The 18,780-nt window shown below is 40.0% G+C and overlaps 2 protein-coding genes and 1 long non-coding RNA gene across 5 annotated transcripts in view; 1 reads left to right on the top strand and 2 right to left on the bottom strand.

Moving 5' to 3' along the window:
- usp2a (ubiquitin specific peptidase 2a) overlaps positions 1-9,536 on the bottom strand; it is a 42,939-nt gene extending 33,403 nt beyond the window's left edge. The window contains exons 1-2 of one of the 2 annotated variants that reach the window (XM_046074651.1): positions 9,302-9,536; positions 6,642-6,791 (exon numbers count right to left, since the gene is read on the bottom strand). The gene's annotated coding sequence lies outside the window, so the exon portion shown is untranslated. The remainder of the gene's footprint in view (positions 1-6,641; positions 6,792-9,301) is intronic. The other variant, XM_046074650.1, reaches the window with a different exon arrangement.
- LOC123986415 overlaps positions 8,467-18,780 on the top strand; it is a 14,174-nt gene continuing 3,860 nt past the window's right edge. The window contains exons 1-4 of one of the 2 annotated variants that reach the window (XR_006828879.1): positions 8,467-8,563; positions 11,374-11,453; positions 17,215-17,331; positions 18,277-18,453. This is a non-coding gene — a long non-coding RNA (uncharacterized LOC123986415). Of the gene's footprint in view, positions 8,564-11,373; positions 11,454-17,214; positions 17,332-18,276; positions 18,454-18,780 lie in introns of those variants that run through there. The other variant, XR_006828878.1, reaches the window with a different exon arrangement.
- The window catches only part of LOC123986414 (tubulin-specific chaperone cofactor E-like protein), a 16,912-nt gene continuing 10,660 nt past the window's right edge, over positions 12,529-18,780 (bottom strand). The window contains exons 8-11 of the mRNA XM_046074655.1: positions 18,301-18,427; positions 17,412-17,528; positions 17,193-17,304; positions 12,529-15,668 (exon numbers count right to left, since the gene is read on the bottom strand). Of these exons, the coding sequence (XP_045930611.1) occupies positions 15,462-15,668; positions 17,193-17,304; positions 17,412-17,528; positions 18,301-18,427 (563 nt within the window). The 3' untranslated portion in view covers positions 12,529-15,461. The remainder of the gene's footprint in view (positions 15,669-17,192; positions 17,305-17,411; positions 17,529-18,300; positions 18,428-18,780) is intronic.

Below are 18,780 nucleotides of genomic sequence, written 5' to 3'. Positions count from 1 at the left end.
TTAACAGCGCTTGTATGGGTCTAGTTTTATACCGAACTTAACCAGAAGACTAGTAGAAGACAGAAGACTAGTAAGCTAACATTTCATAAAGTCATTTTAAATCGTTTTTACAGTCTAAGAGCACTTACATATTAAGTCTTTCATTTTGGATTTAAATGTGTTTAGCGAGATTAATTCAGTAAGTTTCAAGTCCTTTTGCAACGTATTCCATGCTGAAGGTGCAGAATACAGAAATGCCTTCTTTCCCGTTTCCGTACGGGTATGTGGCACAGAGAGCATAAAGAAGTCCTGAGAATGCAAAGAGTGTCGCCCGTTACTTTTCTGCATGATATGAACACGTAGGTAGCTTGGCAGCAGACCAAGAATTGCCTTATAAATGAAAGTGTACCAGTCCCTTGGGGATTGGAGGAGACTGACTATAAGCGACGTAGAGCCGGTAGTCAGAGCTACCAGCCATAAGAAGATACTGTCAGATCCTCTGAAAGACAGGGCGTCTGGTGGAGCTTTGAAAGTCACCAGAGCTATGTTTATCTACCTGTGTTGTAGAGGAGCTAGCAGCTCTTCTGAACTTCAACTTGGATTTCTGCATTTCTAGTCATAAATATTTGAGGTTAGAGAAAAATACTTTTTAAACTATGTTATTAGTAGCTTTAAAAACAACAACAACAAACCACATAGTGGCTTTAAATCTTTGTACCAAACTGAATTAAATTTTTAAAATCAGCATAGAGATTATTTCATTTACCAAAGGTTACCAAAAATTCCTCTCCAGATCATTTCTTTGCAGTGCACAGTATCTGGTCATTTGAGCTGGTAATTTGCTGCCTGAACACAGAGGGGACACTAGCCACGCAGCAATTCTGTCAAAGCTTGTACTTTGACTGAAGCAAAACTTATCCATCACTGCAGAATCCACAGACTTCCGAGGCCCCATCCTTTATCATCGCGCTAGCTAAAACCTTCATTATGAGACTCCTCACTGTGTCAACAGAAGGATAAAAACATGTGTGAGAGGAATTACAGTGAATCCTGGATGATCTGTGGCACCATGAGTTTACTCTGTCAGTAAGACCCAAAGTATAAACATTGCTCTTCACTAAAGCAGTGGTTCTCAGATTAACAAAACGCAATCATGAACAAGAAAGACAAATTCATATATGGTTTTCTTGTGTTTATTAGGGGCTCTTCAGCCTTGAATAAGGTTATCCGGTATGTGCTTTGAACCCTGGACTGTATCACCTTGGCCTCGGTTAAGCCTAACCCTGACTGCTTCATGCATGCACTTCTCTGTACTCCCACAGCTGTGTCTCAGTCAAAGACCCAGGGCAGCTGAGAGTAACAAGCTCGGGCTAGCCTGGTGGGCGAGCTGCTGAGAGTGAAGTGCAAACAGCAAGTCACACCGCTCCACACCGGACACGCGGGACCCATAAAATGATAGCAAACTATGGATCTCACTTCTGAGAGGAGATGTCTCCACGGAAACAACAACACACGCACTGGCACGAGCACGCGCCCCACACACACACACACACACACACACACACACACACACACACACACACACACACACACACACACACTCTGGCCGCTCTGCATCTTCAGCCTCCCCTGAGGTTGTGGTAACCAGTAGTTTCCATAGCTACCATGGCAAAAAGCTGCATTTGTTTGCTCGCTACCGACGCATAACAGACTTAAAAGTAGTAGCAGGGCAGATTCTATAACCAATTTACACTGACTATCAGAGCTACAGACTGCTGGCTGCACTTAATGTTCTGTATTCCTTTCCTTCTTTCAGAAAACCACCAAGGAAATGAGAAAAAAAGCTCTGCCTAACGAACTTCTGTGCTGCTGGAAAATTATAGAACAGGATAAGATAGAATCAAATATGAGAGGCCAGAGAAAAACAGAAAGTATAACAATGTGGAAATGCAACATTCTACTACTAAGAAAAGAGCTGGTCGGTCTGCCAAGCTTCTACTAAATCTGTATTAAGAAAGCTGTCGGCACAGTGGCAGAAGTGACTGCATGAGAATTTCAGCAGCTCTGCAGCTCACTGCTGGCAATTCTTGGCAAAGAGCTGGAGAGATGAGGTTTCACTTACTGGGCAGGTTTCAGAAAACCAAGCTAAAGCTAGCTTTTTAGGAACCTCGCTTCACTACCGGGAACTGGATTTGAGAGCAAGTTTAAAGATAAAAAACAAACAAGAAAACAACTAACAAAACACAAGCAACATTTTAGCGCCTTGCAGCTCATTGTTTTGGTTCTACGGCTCGCACCCCTTAATGTTTTTTGTTTACTCTCACTGCTCTGATCAACCTACTGATTACTGGCCTTAGATTCATCAGGAATCTAGCATGTGGCCCTGAAGCTACAGATAATTACTGGGGAAAAAAAGAGCAAAATAAGTGGTTTTAAGACTTGAATACAACTGGATCTCTGCGTATCTTCAGTGACAAAACCTTGGAAAATAAACCCGGCTAATATGGAGAAAATATTTCTAAGCCTTAAATGTAAATATTTTGTATGTATGAATTCATATGGACGTATGAAAGAGCCACAGACACATGTCAAATTCTCCTGATTGGGTCTATTAGCTTGAAAACCCATCACTCCAATGAGTCAGACCTCTTACAGTACACACTGTCCTCCCCCCGGCCTTTTAGAGAGCAGAGCTGATCGTAAGTGCAGCAGGTGAGCGTGTGTGATGACGCAGGACGCCAAGGCCGCCGTGACATTGCATGAATGTAACATCAGCACGGATGCTCTCTAGTGATTTGGAGTGAGAGTATGTGCGTCTGCGTGAGTGTGTGGAGAAGTGCTGTACTATAGTAAATGATCACCGCTATCTCAGCTGAATCAGTGCAGTTTTGAGGTGAGCGCCCCTGAATGAAAAATGCAGGAATTTCCTCTGGCTGGAGATACTGGGGAAATGATGATGTGGACTAATCGCCGGAGGCACACGCTCCTGCACATGCTTAACTGAGATATATAATATGATCTCTTCACAATCAATTTGTTGAAAAGGAAGAAAAATAATACTAGCAGCAAGTGGGGATTGAACTCCCAACCCTTCAACCGGGAGCCCTGAGGACCTCTGACTGAGCTAAATAGGGGCACATTCAATAAGTGATTATAAATTGTAGATTTGACTTTAAAAAAAATTGGCCAGGTGCCAGACTTATTTGCCGACCCCTGATATAGAGTATATAGTGTATAAGTATACATAGAGAGGAATGTATGTTTTATGTAGTTTGTTGAAATTGTAGTTGGGTTTTGTAATGTTTAAAGCTCCTAATGATATAAACCCCATATTAACCAACAACAGCCCTTAGGCCCTCTGATGCTGGTGTTTTAACTGTTCCTAAAGTAACCCACAAAACAGGCGGCATTTTATGAATGAAAGGTGCTACATAAATAAAAGTTTATATATTTATATTATTAATATAATATAAGAGAAATGTCAGCAAAGAGTTGCCTGTTTACAAATTTTGCGTACACAGAGCAACCTTACCAATCATCACTAAATTAATGTAAGTCAAATATTTGCTCTGGTTTTAGCTTGTTTTGTGTCTCCATCGACTTTTAAATGCTCCACTGTGTTCAGCAGTTAGGTGCTAACTGGATATGTCTTTTGTTTGGTGCTGGGCAGGTAGAATACAGTGAGTTTCTAGAGCTTTTTCACTGGAAGAAGCTGCCTGCTGCGGCTGAAAACACCGTGAACCAAAATAATGTGCTGAGAGACAGTAAAAATTGACCTGAGGGGAACCGCAGAGGTTAGTAGTGATAACTACATGTGACCCCTATGATGTTACACACACACACACACATATATATGTGTGTGTGTGTGTGTGTGTGTGTACACACACACACACACACACACACACACACACACATTTATTAGTGGAGCTTTAAGACAAGCTGCCATCAAGAAATTACTTTTCTAACATTATAACTGAATGGTTTTAGCTTTAGAAATGACCTTCGATGAATTTTGCCAGACTGTACAAACCAGTGTTGGTACATTTATAAAGTAATGCAGAAAAGCATATCCACATGACCATATCTGCCACATCCATAAGACATTCTATTGTTACCATTACCACAATATAAACCAAAACAGCTGTAGCAACACACACACACACACACACACACACACACACACACACACACACACACACACCAAAACATGATGTAGACATAGTGAAGCTCTCATAAGGAATAATGTTATAAATCAACATGGGGGCTGTTAGGAGGTCTCTGAGCTGTGCTGGGTTTGGCTTGGCCTTACAGGCGGCTATATATACCCTGAAATGTGAGCAGATAAGAGACTGCTGATGTCTGTGAGGGCCACACTGACGCCTCTGCCCTCCCTTTTTGCCCATTACAACTAGCTGCCAAGCTGTTTCGTATTAAAACTAGGCTTGACGACTTGGCTATTCTGACAAGCCATAGTTGGACCTTGTCCAGCCTTCCCTAGCTACTGGTTAGATGCCATTCAGTAGTTTTATCTCCCTCTCAGCCATGTCCTGTGAGTGGCAAAACAATGATGTATACGGTATAATGCTTTATTTACAACTAGATATGAAGGGAATAAAGGAAATGAAAGAGGGTAATATGTTAATATAAACATCTGAGTCATAAAAAATGCCCTGAAAGAGATATCAAGGATTTTGCTTTCCTAGCCCCTCAAGCAACGCCTTCCAACTGTTACACCTCTGTCACCTTCATTTTCCAGCCTTGAACAAACTCTCAAAATTCACACCCACAAAGCACAGCATACAAAGGTTGCAACTGAGGAGAACTGTTTTTTATTTTCCTTTTTGATGCTCATCTTCATTTTCAGCTACAAAGAAATTCCTTCCAGCTTCCTGAGTTTCTACAATATGAAAACCTGGAGAGGAGGAGCCTATCTGCATTCATCATTACCACCATCTGTTGGTGACTCACATGAGAGGCCATAAAAACAGCAGTGACCTCAGAGAGGACTGAATCTGCAGGTTACAGTGATTGATGATCTAGCCTCTGCAGCTGACTGGCGTAATTCTTTATTCATTGAGCTAATCATTTGGCCAATTAGATGACATTATTTTTTGGAACACCTATCAGTCTGTGCCATTACACTGAGTGATGCTGAGACAAGCTTTATACACACAGACGTGGCCTTCTATCTATTTGTAAAGAGTCAGTCACCAGCAGCACTATGATATCACCAGGATGTCAGTGATGGTGTCACTCACTTTTGATTTTAAAGACTTGCCCTAAAAACTGATAATGCTAATGACATTTTAGAAGCACTTTCTCCAGTACAAATTCTAGAGATTCTGGAAAACAATCCTGTATGTTATAAATTCTCCTCAGAGACCGCCGTTCTTCTTGTTACAAGCAACATCCTGATGTAAGCGCCCTCTGCACGTGCTGCATTCCACACTCTGGTGCGCTGGGATACCTGGAACCATACGTGAGTGGTTTAAATCTGTCACACCAAACACTCCGTGTCTCCATTAGTGAGCACGTCATTTCCATTGTCTCTCTATTATCGCAATGAAGCTAGACACAAAACTGACTTAGTGCAATAAAAGAACGGATGTCAGAAACATTTCTACAACATGACAGTGAAAAAGCAGAAATTCTTTTTGTTGGTACAGATACTAAAATCCACCTTAAATTTGTTTTTGTCTTTTAATGAATTGTGGCCAAGATACATGCTAAGCTGGACATTTTACAGTGTAAAAATGATCTTGTCATTGCCCTCTGGTATACTATGTAATGGTGACAATGTTTTTACATTACTTTGAACCTAGTTTGGCATTTCTGTTCTGCAATTTGTTGTCAATTATCAGCCTCAAACTGATCAATCCGATATCAGCTAATATATTGGCCGGGCCAATTAATTGGTCTATCTGTCCTTGGTTCACCTGCCTCAGTACATCTTAACTGAACACAGATCGCACATCACACCAGTGCTAGCTTTTCTCCATTGGCTCCCTGTCACTTTTAGGATTAAAACGTTACTTTTGACACACAAGGCACTCCGTGGTCTGTTTTTTAAGTAGCTGCTGTCTGCTCTGACCTCAAGGAGGAGCTTCAGATCATCCAAGACGGAACTTCTCAATGTTCCAAATCAGTGCACAGCTTTAAAAAACCTTTTATTTATTTTTCTCTGACTTTCTCTTGATTATTTTTCCAAATCCACCAGATAAACTGGTATCCATTTGAAATCTGAATATGTTACCATCACTGTGTTATACAACAGCTGCACCACAGGTTAGTTTTGGTGTCTATTGCAGCGGATATGAGTTGATAATGCGTGTGTGCAAACAAAACTGCTGAATGTTGTTTTTTTAATGATATTGGTTTTAGCAGTAGGAGCTGCAATTTAAATCTTCTATTAAGTGTCCTACATGGCAGTAATGACAAAACTGACGTGCAGCATCACCTTTCCAGTTTAGTCATTTCTGTGAGTCATTGGTAAGCTGATCAAACACATAACTTAGTTTTCCAACTTTTTCTGACTCTCTTTCATAAAGGGACAAGTCAATTCTGCTGTGATACATCTGAACCATGCAATCTGTGATGTACAACAATGAATGAATGCACTATGAACTTGAGGATGTGTGTGTGTGTGTGTGTGACGTAGTTACCTGCTGTTTTTGTAGAAGTGTGTGTCAGTCCCTGCAGACTGTAACAGCTCCAGGGCAGCTCATTCTACTGTTGCTACCCCACAGTGTACACACACACACACACGCAAACACACACACACACACACACAGACTTCGTGACACAGATCACTCCTGTGGAAACACACAGACATGTATGTTACATGACATACCATTCAACAGGCAGGGCAAAACAGTCAAACAGCAACGTTAAAAACTATTGATCGTTTTCTCTTAAATGGGGAAATTTAGTTTAGAAGAGTAATCTGAAACAGGCAAATGCACACACTAACAGTAGATCACATGCTGCAACACTGCTATTAAACTATCCAGCTGGACAGAGGAAATGCTGCATGTGAGAAATATTGCCTTGGTATTTGACGAAGATAGCAAAAATCAATCTTGATCTGTTTTGGGCTGTCTCTCTCTTTACAGCAGACACGTTCAGCATGAAGTGGGTTACAGGCCACCGGTCAACACATTCTCCACATTTCACGTCCAACCATTAAAGATCGATGACGCATCCTTCAGCTCGTATTAAAAAAAAAGTTGCTCAGTTCTAAAAAGAAGGTTCATAGGCTGATAGGTTGACTCCATCTTGTACAGCTTCATTATGCGGCTCTTCCCGCACTTGTTTCAAGGCTCGTATTTTGCCATCACAACCAGCTATTACACATATTTTCACTATCCAATGCAAACTTCACATCTATCAAGAACTGTGAACTCTCCGGGGTAGGGCATATCACCAGCCCCGGAGATTTGATCACAGTGCTTCTCTTCATGCTAGAACTTTGTGAAACACCATCCCTGTCCTCTATTATTGTCTTCTTGGGAAGACATGCCCAACACTGGAGGCATTCAACTGACAAGCAGGTACCTAAAAGAAGAAAGGGGAGGAAGAGCGGCGGTTAAATTGTTTTGTAAGAGGCTCACCCTTGTTGTTCTGAGCGGCCAGGCCAATAGACAGAAAGCAATGGGGTGCTACTTAGGAGGTTGTGGCTCAAGAGTATGAGGGGATAGTGTGAGCACAGCGATCCAGAATGCCACAGATCAAGTTACAGAGCCGGTAAATATAGCAGACGCCTATGACCTCTGCAGGTCACTCAACACTCAGTGGCATTCCAATCTGCTCTTAAAGGACTAGCCTTATGGCTTTTTATAAGCCAAGCTGGGTAAGCATCAAGTCCACCCTGATTCTTTAGCCAGCAGATTGGCTGCTTTCACAGAAATTGAAATCTGAAGTGAGGGGCAAGATTCACTGGATCGTGATTACATAGGTAGTGTATGCACCCCAGAATGTCATACTGAGTAATTTGTTGGCTGTCAGTTGCTCTAAAATTTCACAATAAATGAAATGAAAATTAAATTTGTCATCAGTTAATCATAATCATATCAGTTAATCAGTTAATCATAATCATCATAATATGACTTCTATATGACATATTCTACAAGTAATTTCAATATCTTTCAAATGAAAGTCATATTCTACCTTGTCTCCCTTATTCTGGCGTTTTATACAGTCTGTGGGCCACACATCTAAATATAGCAAAGTATGGAAAATATACATCACCACTTAATTACCAGATAAAACAGAGTATTCCCTAGCACTGGAAAACAGTTGACGTAACGTTATGTGTTTAAGACAATGGAAAAAGACGGTCTCTGTGAAGGGTATAGCATTACATGACAGTAGGAGGACATGGGACGATTGGCACAGAGGCCATAGTTGATGCACTGCAGTGCGGCCGTTTGAATGTGGTTCTGAAAAGACGGATTTGAGGCAAATATCGATGTGTTTGAAATATTCCTCACAGAGTATGGTGATAGCGTTATTCCGTGCGTGATTAGGTAACCACTCAGACCCCAGGAGCGAAGCTCGGTAATGGAAGCGGTGCAGCTGTGACAGAGTAAGTTACTGTCCGTGAAGGGGGCGGAGAGGAGATTCAAACTCAGCGTCCTAAAGTTAATAAAACGCGAATTAGCTAACCTGCATAGTTATTTCGTCTGTATAACCTCGGTGAACATACCGCATAGGTTAGTTAACTAGCATAGCTAACTCGCTAGCTAACTCAAGACTACAGAATCGGTGTGGTCAAGACTGCAGCGGCGTTCAGAGACCACCGTCCGACCACCATTGTGTGTAAGTTAACGTTAGGTGAAGTGAAGTGTGGCACTGCTTAAGTTATAGCCAAACCATACACATTTCACGGGTAATAACATTGCTAGGACCGTTAATCTCACTAAAGCACCACTCCAATCTTGGGCATATGGTTAACGTTAATTAAGTTGTGACGTTATCCGACAGAATAAGCAGTCGACAACGTTGTAACTTTTTAGAGTTTGTTCAGCTGTTATTCTTCCCCAGAACACACAGTAGGGCAATTTCTGTGCCTGTCTTATAACATGAAATTATACAGAGATAGAAACCGGTTTCGCAGGCATGTGTTATGCCGAAATATGTAGCGTCTCATTGTGACTTTTAAAATGTGTAACATAGCGGTCGGTAAGATTTGTATCAATTCGCGACAAGAAAGGCAGTGTAACATTGCCAGAGTGTGATGGGAGTTTGGCTTGTGCTTCTGTGCATAGGAGAGAATAGCACCGATCAGGGCAAAAGGTAACGCCAGTAAACTGCAATCACTCACCTCACAGTTGGAGATCATCCCGATCCAAACGGGCAACGATACGCCCCCCCACCCCCCCCAAAAAAAAGTATCTTTATGGCTGGTTTGTGCTGCTTTTTAGACCACCACTAAGGGTGACCTATAATGTTGGATAGAAGAATACACCGCCATGGGCTTTAATGAAGACTACGCTGGTATTCAGCCATTTCTTCTGTCCCCTTGCAGTTGTAGACTTCAGCAACCAAGTAACGGTTATTTTCGCTTTAACTGTGACGTCAGTCCGGTAACAGAGCTAGTTTCTGATTGGCTCATACCTCTCTGTTAGCGTCACCAGCGGCGAACCGCCTCCTACACCGTCGCCATGGTGATGAACGTAAACATCAGAGATTTCTTTCATTGAAAAAATGCTACGTTCACGGATATGGGAAACACCGCTACTTCAGCTTTGTGGTTGTAAGGCTAAGTACCAAGTAGACTTTCCAGGGGTAAATACAGCTAAAAATAATGCTTAGTCCACCTAGTAAGTTTACATGCTTTTAATGAGAAACTGTTGGAGAAACCAATGCCTACATAATAAATTCAGTCACCTCAATACTATAGTATTTCTTAACCATAAAAGTTGTTCGGATTGTGAATGCAACTGGGACTGTCACCAAATACTGTGATATTGATATCTGCTGGGTAAAAATACAGATGACATCGTGATCTTTTTCCTGTTTCGTAGTTTATGACCCCTGGGAAAGTATTGCTATTAATAATTTAACAGTAGTATACGGTGGGTAGTAGTACTAATAGTAATGGATTTAAGTAAGTCAATACAAATAAATAGTTAATATGGGATAAGTACCCTCTAGCACAGAGAGAATTGCCGTTTATTTTTTGCCATCACAGTGCAATGATACTTGTTTTATATGGGCTATTTTGCCACTAATATGTTATATACAAATCAATTTTTAGAAGAAATTATTAAAGCTCACTGTTTTTGTGACGCTCTGAATGTCTAAAAATTAAAGAAGTACGAAAGAAAAATGCTGTTAAATGAATACATTTTATATTAGTTCTAATTCAATCTCCTAATAGCCTATATCATATTTGTTTTCTTTTAAGCTCTCCAAGTTCCAGCACTCAAGTAGTTATTCAAGCTGGAGTGTGCGAGCATCTGCATCAAAGCGAATGAGTCATAAAATCATACTGCAGTATAACCATCTGTGTATGAAACACACCCGGACCCCTGACATGCTGCTGCTGTGAATGAAACAAATTGTCACACACTGAGGAGGGAAACTGTCGTTTATTACCATTCAGTGACGCGTCTTTCTCCACTTATACAAGAAAGATGATTCATTCTGTTCCATTTAATACTTCATATAGATTCCTACAAAAAATGATTATGCTTTAATTGCCACAGATTATGAACAGTCCCGTGTTACATATAGTTGAGTGAATTGATTAGCTTAAATACTGGTGTGTAAATCTGAGCGGGATAAAATCTGCACATTTAGTCCAACCAAAATCTATAACACTATAATTAAAGACAAATACAGCCTTCTGAAATCCATGTGAGCTCTGGTGCACTACTTTTAGCGGCAGATGATGACTCAAGCAGTGTATTTACTGATATACCCAGTAGCAAGTATCTATTTAGTTCCACAGGTTTCCTTTCAAACAGGATGTGCTGTGTTGAAGCTGCCAGATGTCTAGCATTATGTGTTGAGTATTTATCTAAGCAGAGGAAATATGGAGCTTTTCAATGTATAAATGATCTCCATTTCAGCAGGCAAGCCCTAATCTAACAGAAGAGTTTTTCTGTTTTTGAAACAGGTCTTCGGCTTCTCATTTGCTCAGTTGTTTCTTACAATACAAACAGACCGCGCTGGTTTTGAGGAGTAGAGAGGGAGGTAATGGGTTATACTGGATTTAAAGGAGAAATTCACCCTCAGTTACTCATCAGGAGGTGTTCGACTACTTCAATTAATTATTTCATTCATAAAAAAAAACTCGACTCATTTGAAGCAACAGTGATATTTTTGGAAATATGCTTATTTGCTGTCTGGCAGTGAGTTAGAAGATTAACACCGCTCTTATGTCTGCAGGCTAAATATGAAGCTACAGCTTGGTTAGCTGAACACAACAACTTGAAACAGGAAAACAACTAGCCTGGTCCAATACAAAGGTATCACAATCCACATGCTCCTCCAAAGCTCATAAGTGTATACAGTATATGACTAGTTGTGGTTTTACTTATAGGGGTTATGTGGTAAACTATTTAAAAGTGTAGACTCCAGAAAGTGCGCCAGGCCAGGCCAGAAATAGTCCAGCAAATAAACCCCTGTTAAATCGCAACCATATTTACACTTGAGTTTTTATGTTTATTAATCAGTTTTAGCCAGCCAGATTTAGTTACCTTTAGAGCCAGGCTAGCTGTTTGCCCACTGTTTTCACCCAGACTTAATGCTAAGCTAAGTGTCCCCCAGCTTCATATTTGGCATTATTTTGGCATATTATTACAGACATCGACCTTTTTATCTAATTCTCTCCAAGAAAGCACATAAGCCTATTTTACAAAATGTGAAAGTACAGCATCACTTTAAATGTCATATTTATCTCTGGATTATGCGTGAAAGTGGAGAAAGCAATTAGAGTGATGGTGATGGTGGCAGCAGAGCGGCAGTTTAACAAAAAGCGATTCACTTCTTACTCAAAACTACAATCACAACACGTCAGGTGGTTGTAATGCATTCTGGTCTATTGAGGCTACTGCTGGTGGAATTATTATCTCTTCCTATCTGATGATGTCTCCCTGTAAAACTGTTGACAAATAAAAGGCGACTCACAAAGGCCTCACAGTATGATTCTGTGGGACTGATAGCAAAACCAGATGTTTTAACAATTAAAACACAAAACAACACAATGACCAAATAAAATCTATACAGGGCCAATATGTGTTAAAGGTTTACACGCATCAATTTTAACCTTGTTTTCAGCTTGTTACTATGAGCAATGAGGTTAGGTTTACACGCATCACTGTCTTCCAAAGTTAGAACAATTATCATCATGTTATTTCACATGAGAAGTCTCTGTATTTTTGGTTTATTTTGGTTTTTCTCACTGTTCTGAATGGGCGGGTTTCTGTTGGAAAAAGGTGATGCTAGCCCACTGTCAATCAAATCCAATCAAACCACACACTCCTGATGCGTTTTTTGTTAAACTTCTAATAATAACTAAGGATGTCTCCTTTCCCTTAACTATAACTTTGATTGTTGGTTTATTAGTTATGAATCTTTAATGTTCCAGAAGAAATTAACAGACACAACAAATAACATGAAAACATACTACTGTTAAAAAAACCAAAATCTAGATGGTAACAATAAATTTACAAATATTTTCCTTGGGCTTAATGTAAAATAAATTTCCATCAAGTTCATATTCCATACATCTAAGCAGGCATAGTGACCACTGTCCTTGCAAACACATAGTCAATTAATAACATGCATACCAAAAAACCACCCACCCTGCAAACAATTACACACCACACTTCAAACAAATCTCACACTGATCAGCACAGATACTATAACTTAAGTAGGTGCCAGCACTGCTGCCTCTCTCCGTGCTGGTTGCTATGGCTGTGGTTCATGCTACTCTAACATTTAATCAGCACTACTGTGATAAAACGGGGAGACAGGTCCCTGTAACTCTTTTCATCTAACCTGCTGAGTGTCATTGCTACACCTCCTTACTCCTTGGTCTTATTATACCACACCTTCAAATATTCAAGTATAGCAGTTGTGTTATGAAATAAAACTGGTAAATTATAACATTAAGGAGGGATATAATGTGGCATTTACACACTTAAGATATTGATATCTGGGATGTAAAATCAGAAAAGCTGAGTTTTCTATCAGCAGTGGATGAACTGAGGGTACACACGTTTGTTTCCAAACTACCCCTACATGTGAATATTTAATTTTGTGGCTTGAAAATCAACAGTGTCTATAGCCATAACATTGGGCACTGTCAGGAATCCCCTATTCTGCTAAATTGCTTGCTATAGAACAAGTCAAAACCATCAAACATCAATGCTCCTCTAATACTCGATGGAGGCTGTATAATAAAATCAATACATATTGTATATATTCCACATAATAATAATAATAATACTCTAATGAGCTATCTTTGGTGGAAGTATTTCTGTGCAGGATAGAGTGAAATGACTACACTAATGTGGAGCAGATGAAACACTGATGTAGGCATAAAGGAATGTTTCACTGAATAACGGGCAGTTCAACGGTGCGTTCACATGCACCGTTGAACTGAGATCAGTGCCTGTTCAAGGAAAATTACTAATTATATTAATCTTGGAAAATAAATATGATTAAACATTTAAAGGTCCGTAAAACAAGAGCAAAAAAATGGAGCACTGAAAAAATGGAATGCTAACCTCTTAAAAGCATAAAGAATTATCTGAAATAGATAACAGCAAAAACTACTACAATCACATAGCCATGTAAGCTAAATGAGGGACCACAATAGGCTAGTCCAACGCCAGCATTACTGCTGACACAGCAATAATCCGCCTGTCCATCTAATGCCTCCATTTCACCCTCATGCATGAACAAGACCCCGAGATACCTGATCTCCTTTGATTGGGGCAGCAACTCACTCTTAAGCTGTAGGGCGCAATCCACCGTTTTCTGCTGGAGAACCATGGCCTCAGACTCGCGACCGCTTCACATTCGACTGCAAACTGCCCCAGTGCGTGTTAAATGTCACAGTCTGATGAAGCAAACAGAATCACATCATCTGCAAAGAGCAGGTCCACAAATCGGACACTCTCCTCCACCCCGGCTGCACCTAGACATACTATCCACAAACAGAATGGGTGAAAAGGGACCACCCTGACGGACACCCACTGAAAATGTGACTTCCTGCCAAGAATACTGACACAGCTCTCACTCTGGTTATATAGGGAACGGTACCGGTACCCCATACAGGATGAGGAAAACATCAAAAAGTTTACACTGTTAGATATCATCAATTTAGGATCATTGCACTCCTAAAGACATATTATCATCAACTGGGTGTAATTTTACTTTTTGATTTTTTCTTAACCTGCCTCACCTATTTCCACTTTCTTTAAAGTCCCCATCCAGCCAAAAATTATGTGGATGTGACGTGGAAACTCCAGCAGTTGAACGTTAATGTAATGAATGTAATGAACAATATTAGCACATTCATAGATTCTGGAATTTGAATGAGGGAGAAGGACGAAATATATTTAACCATTTCTAACTTGTTTGCGGAAAAAACATTTTAGACACAAATTATTCAAAGCGAGTACAGTAGTAGTAGTCTTAAAACCTCTGGAGGGATCTTTTAGGATTTAAAATCTGCAGTTTCTATAATAAATTTTGTAATGATTGTTGATTGTCATTACGGCTCCAGAAAGAATCCCTTGCTTTTTGTTATTGGTATTTTGTAAAATGATCTGAATGTGATGTAGCATCTTCTAACTTTGACAATTATCCACAGAGATATGGAGAAAAAAACAAGAAAATGGACCCAAAAAATGCTAATTTCATCACCACCCCCTGCATTAACAGTGTTTTAAGACTGTTTTTTCCTATAACTGCTGCTGCTGTTGCTGATATTGTGCCCACTTTAAAAGAGCCATTAAACGTAGCAGTCCCTCTCCGCTCAGCAGCGCTGCCTCACTAATAACCAGGGTACTTTTGCGACAAGAGGTCAAGCCACTGGGGTTGGATGCTTGCCTATGCAGGTACTATTACATGCCGTGTACTAAAAGACAGAGCTGCTCCGCCTGTACAGCAGTGCCCTCTCCACTGCTTAAGCTTCTAGCTGACTGAGAGTTGCTCTCTCCAGTGTGACAGATCCAGTGGATGCCCCTCAAAAAAAACCTTGAAACAAATTAAGACAAAATTCTCTCCAGACTGGCTGCATTTCCAGCCAGAGCCTCCCAGTGACCCACTGTAGTCCACCATGCAGTCTTCATGAAGTTGTTCCCATCACTTTCTTGTTTTACTCTCTATTCCAAGTGGGCCGCTGATTCTGTTCCATATGCATTTCACAGTTATTTTGTGATGTCAGTTAACCAATCAACAAATAATCCTATAAATCAATCAATTAATAAGTCACTCTAATCAGCCAGTAGGACACCAGCTGTTCACTTGGTCTTGGGCACCACCAGTATTTCATCACCGTCTTGGATGCTGTAGGAGTGGAGAGCCCGGGTGTTGTACTTCATTTCCTCCGGACCGAAGGCGCTGAACTTGTCGATGTAATAGATCCTCATGTTGCTGGTGGACAGCTGGACCACTGTTGTCAGCTGCTTCTTCAGCTCAGCAACTGTCTGGTCCAAACGGATGTTTAGCTGACACAAAGACAAACAGTTTCTACAATTTAGGCATTAAACTGACATCAGACATTTAATTCAAAAGTGCAAAAGTACAAAAAAACAACGTCCGGATGTTTTTAAAATTCTGCTAATAGTGGCTTTAGGACATAGCTACGTTTATACTGATAAACACAAGATAACCCTGGCACAGGGTGCACACCATTTCATTTTAACCTGCTTCCCAGTCTTAGTATTTTTCCTCTAAATGTGCATAGTTTGTTATTAAAAGTGAATTTGTTTACACTCTTGGAATGTCCAGAAGGGGCAGTGACTGGATTACCTGAACGCAGACACTGTATCTTGTTGAGAGAAATTGTGTCTACAATTTTGAGAATGGACTGGTTAATACAATGTCATGCAAACCTTGAACAAAACAATGACAATGCTATAAAAATGGAGCTGTCCGGTCCTCATAAACACTACCGTTCTCTAATAAGATTTATACTAAACTTTTAGTATTACTTAAAATTGCGCAAAGGGCCCAGTGGGAGAACTACACTACTACTTTTACTGATTGGGAATACGTAGGAAATGTTAGGGACAACATGTTTACTGTTGCATTGTTTTTGGTCTTGTGACTTACTGTAACTAACGACTGTTAGCAACAATTTGGCGCTCCAAATGTTCGCTTTTACAAGATATATAAGCTAAAAATCAGAGATGTTAATGAGAGACTACATTCCGCTGTAAGCGGGCTAACAAACTGGCATAAATCAGAAACTCCATCAGTGGCAAAATCATCACTTCAGGACAAAAACAAGGCAAAAAGTACAGTTAAGCCTTCGTTTGTTGATCTTGAATTGGTGGCAACAGGAAGTCTGGCTCTGTCAGGCGAGTGGAGCTGGAGCTTCTTTAGTCCGAGAGGATGCTGCACAAACTGCGGAGCATTATAGACAATGACCCTCATCCTCTCCACGATGTACTGTTCATGAGCACCAACATCAACAGCAGACTGACCAACACAAACCATCACAGATGTCTCTCTTTCTTTTTTACCGTCTCTCATGGATTACAATTAAGACTCTCTGATTTACGGTACATGTTGGGACATTACGTGCAATGACCTGGAAATAATCATTATCATTCTGAATTAACTATATACACTTTTTTGACATTGTGTATTTTGGATTTACATGTGGAATCCCATGATGTGTTTGATCGATTAGTCTTTCACAGCGGAAGGTTTCACAGAAGTTGCAGTCCTCATTGTGAGCCTCTGACTGTGCAGAACATAGAAAAGGCTACATTTATTTATTTAAATGTTTCAAACAAGTTCATCGTGTCTCCAAGCACAAGTCAACACAGAAAGAGGGTGCTCATGACACATCTAGGTCATTTATATTTGACCGTGCCGTAACTAACAACCTATCTGATTTAAGTACATACTTAGTACATATCATGAAAGTATAACTGGACAGCTTGATGTGTTGAGTAACTGAGACAAGTTTTTCTACATTTGTAAACTATTCAGAACCATACCTCATTACATGCTTAACGCACCTGTTCCACTTTTCCCTCACAGTGAACCTCCACCTGGGCACGGCAGCGAGGTCGGAGGTCAATCTCAGCAAGTGGTTCCAGCTTCCCGTACTTGGTTACCAGGCAATGGTATCTGTGGAGGAAAAGAGCAGGTTGTGCTGTCAGTCAGAGCACACACACACACACACACGAGACAAACATACTATTGTAGTCAGGGTAGAAACAGAGAGTGCAGCATACCTGTAAGGCAGCTCCTCCTCAGGGTAGTCTAAGTGGTAACGAATGAAGAACCTCTCTGCGTCCTCTCTCTCACTATCAGTCACAACACTGCCATTTAGCAGTGATATTGAAGGGAGACTAAGGGGAAGCACATACTGTATTATGCATTTGGGTAGCAGGTATTTATGACTCTGAATATGAAATGTACCAGATTATTGCCTTCTGTTGTTCAGATGCAAAACAAAACATTTGATCAACTATTAAGCGATACAGAAGCCCTGAGAGGCAAGTGAGAAAAATTAATTCTGGTGATCTATTTCTCTCCTATGTTGTACTTAAGAACAAGTGAAAAAAAAGTTCTGCCAGGATAATCTTTCTAAGTTACTGTTTTAGTATTTGTTGTTTTAAGTTCTAAGCTTAGCCTATTTATAATGTAATTTTTTACTAAGTTGTGATTTATGCATTACTAAAATAAAAGCATTTTTACTACAGTGGTAAGTTACAATATAACTCTCAATAACAACTAAATAGTTACACCTAGTTACACATGCCCCAGGTTAGGTGTAAAATTACACTCACTAATGATGAAACAGCTGTTTCTGCCCCACAGTATAATATTTCATAAAATGCACCAGTGCAGAGCTAATTCACAGGGGCCGATGTGATGCCTCCCTTCACTTTTTAGATATAGACATTCAGCTCTTCCTTAGATCTTAATAAAACTCTGTTTCAACACATTCATTTCTAATAATATATATATATCATATATATATTTCACAGATGAAAAAAGGAATTAAGAGATATTAACCAGGCAAATAACTTTTTTAACCTGTTCTTAAGCCATAAAGGAAATGGATCACCGGATTTTGTCTCACTTGCCTCTCAGGGCTTCTATGCTTCCTTCACTTACTGTGCTATCATGAGGCTGCGTCGCTCTACGTTGGTGTAGGTCTGCAGTAAGGGAATGCCCTGCAGTCGCACTTCCTCCAACTTAGGGAAGAAGTTCAGCTTCTCAATGTCGGCCCATCGGTTGAGACCTGGCAACACGCACAGACATGTTAGGATGAAGAAATATCGACAGTAGACAAGTATTGGATAAAGCTGTATGGTGTCTTCTGTCAATAACTCTGTCCAAGCTATTTGCTAAAGCTTTACTGTATAGTATGTTAAGTAATAGCAGATGGGAGCACTAATATATATATATATATATATATATACATACATATATATACATACATACATACATATATATATATATATATATATATATATATATATACATATATATATATACATACACATATAGATTGATTGATTGATGAATAGTGCAGCTTTAGGTATAAACCATAATTTGTTATCTTCATGTTCACATTAAAAGGTGTTATGTTTA

Source organism: Micropterus dolomieu, linkage group LG17 (assembly GCF_021292245.1).
Source record: "Micropterus dolomieu isolate WLL.071019.BEF.003 ecotype Adirondacks linkage group LG17, ASM2129224v1, whole genome shotgun sequence".
Lineage (NCBI taxonomy): Eukaryota > Metazoa > Chordata > Actinopteri > Centrarchiformes > Centrarchidae > Micropterus > Micropterus dolomieu.
Note: the sequence above shows the minus strand (reverse complement) of the source record. Positions and strands in the feature narration are given on the sequence as shown.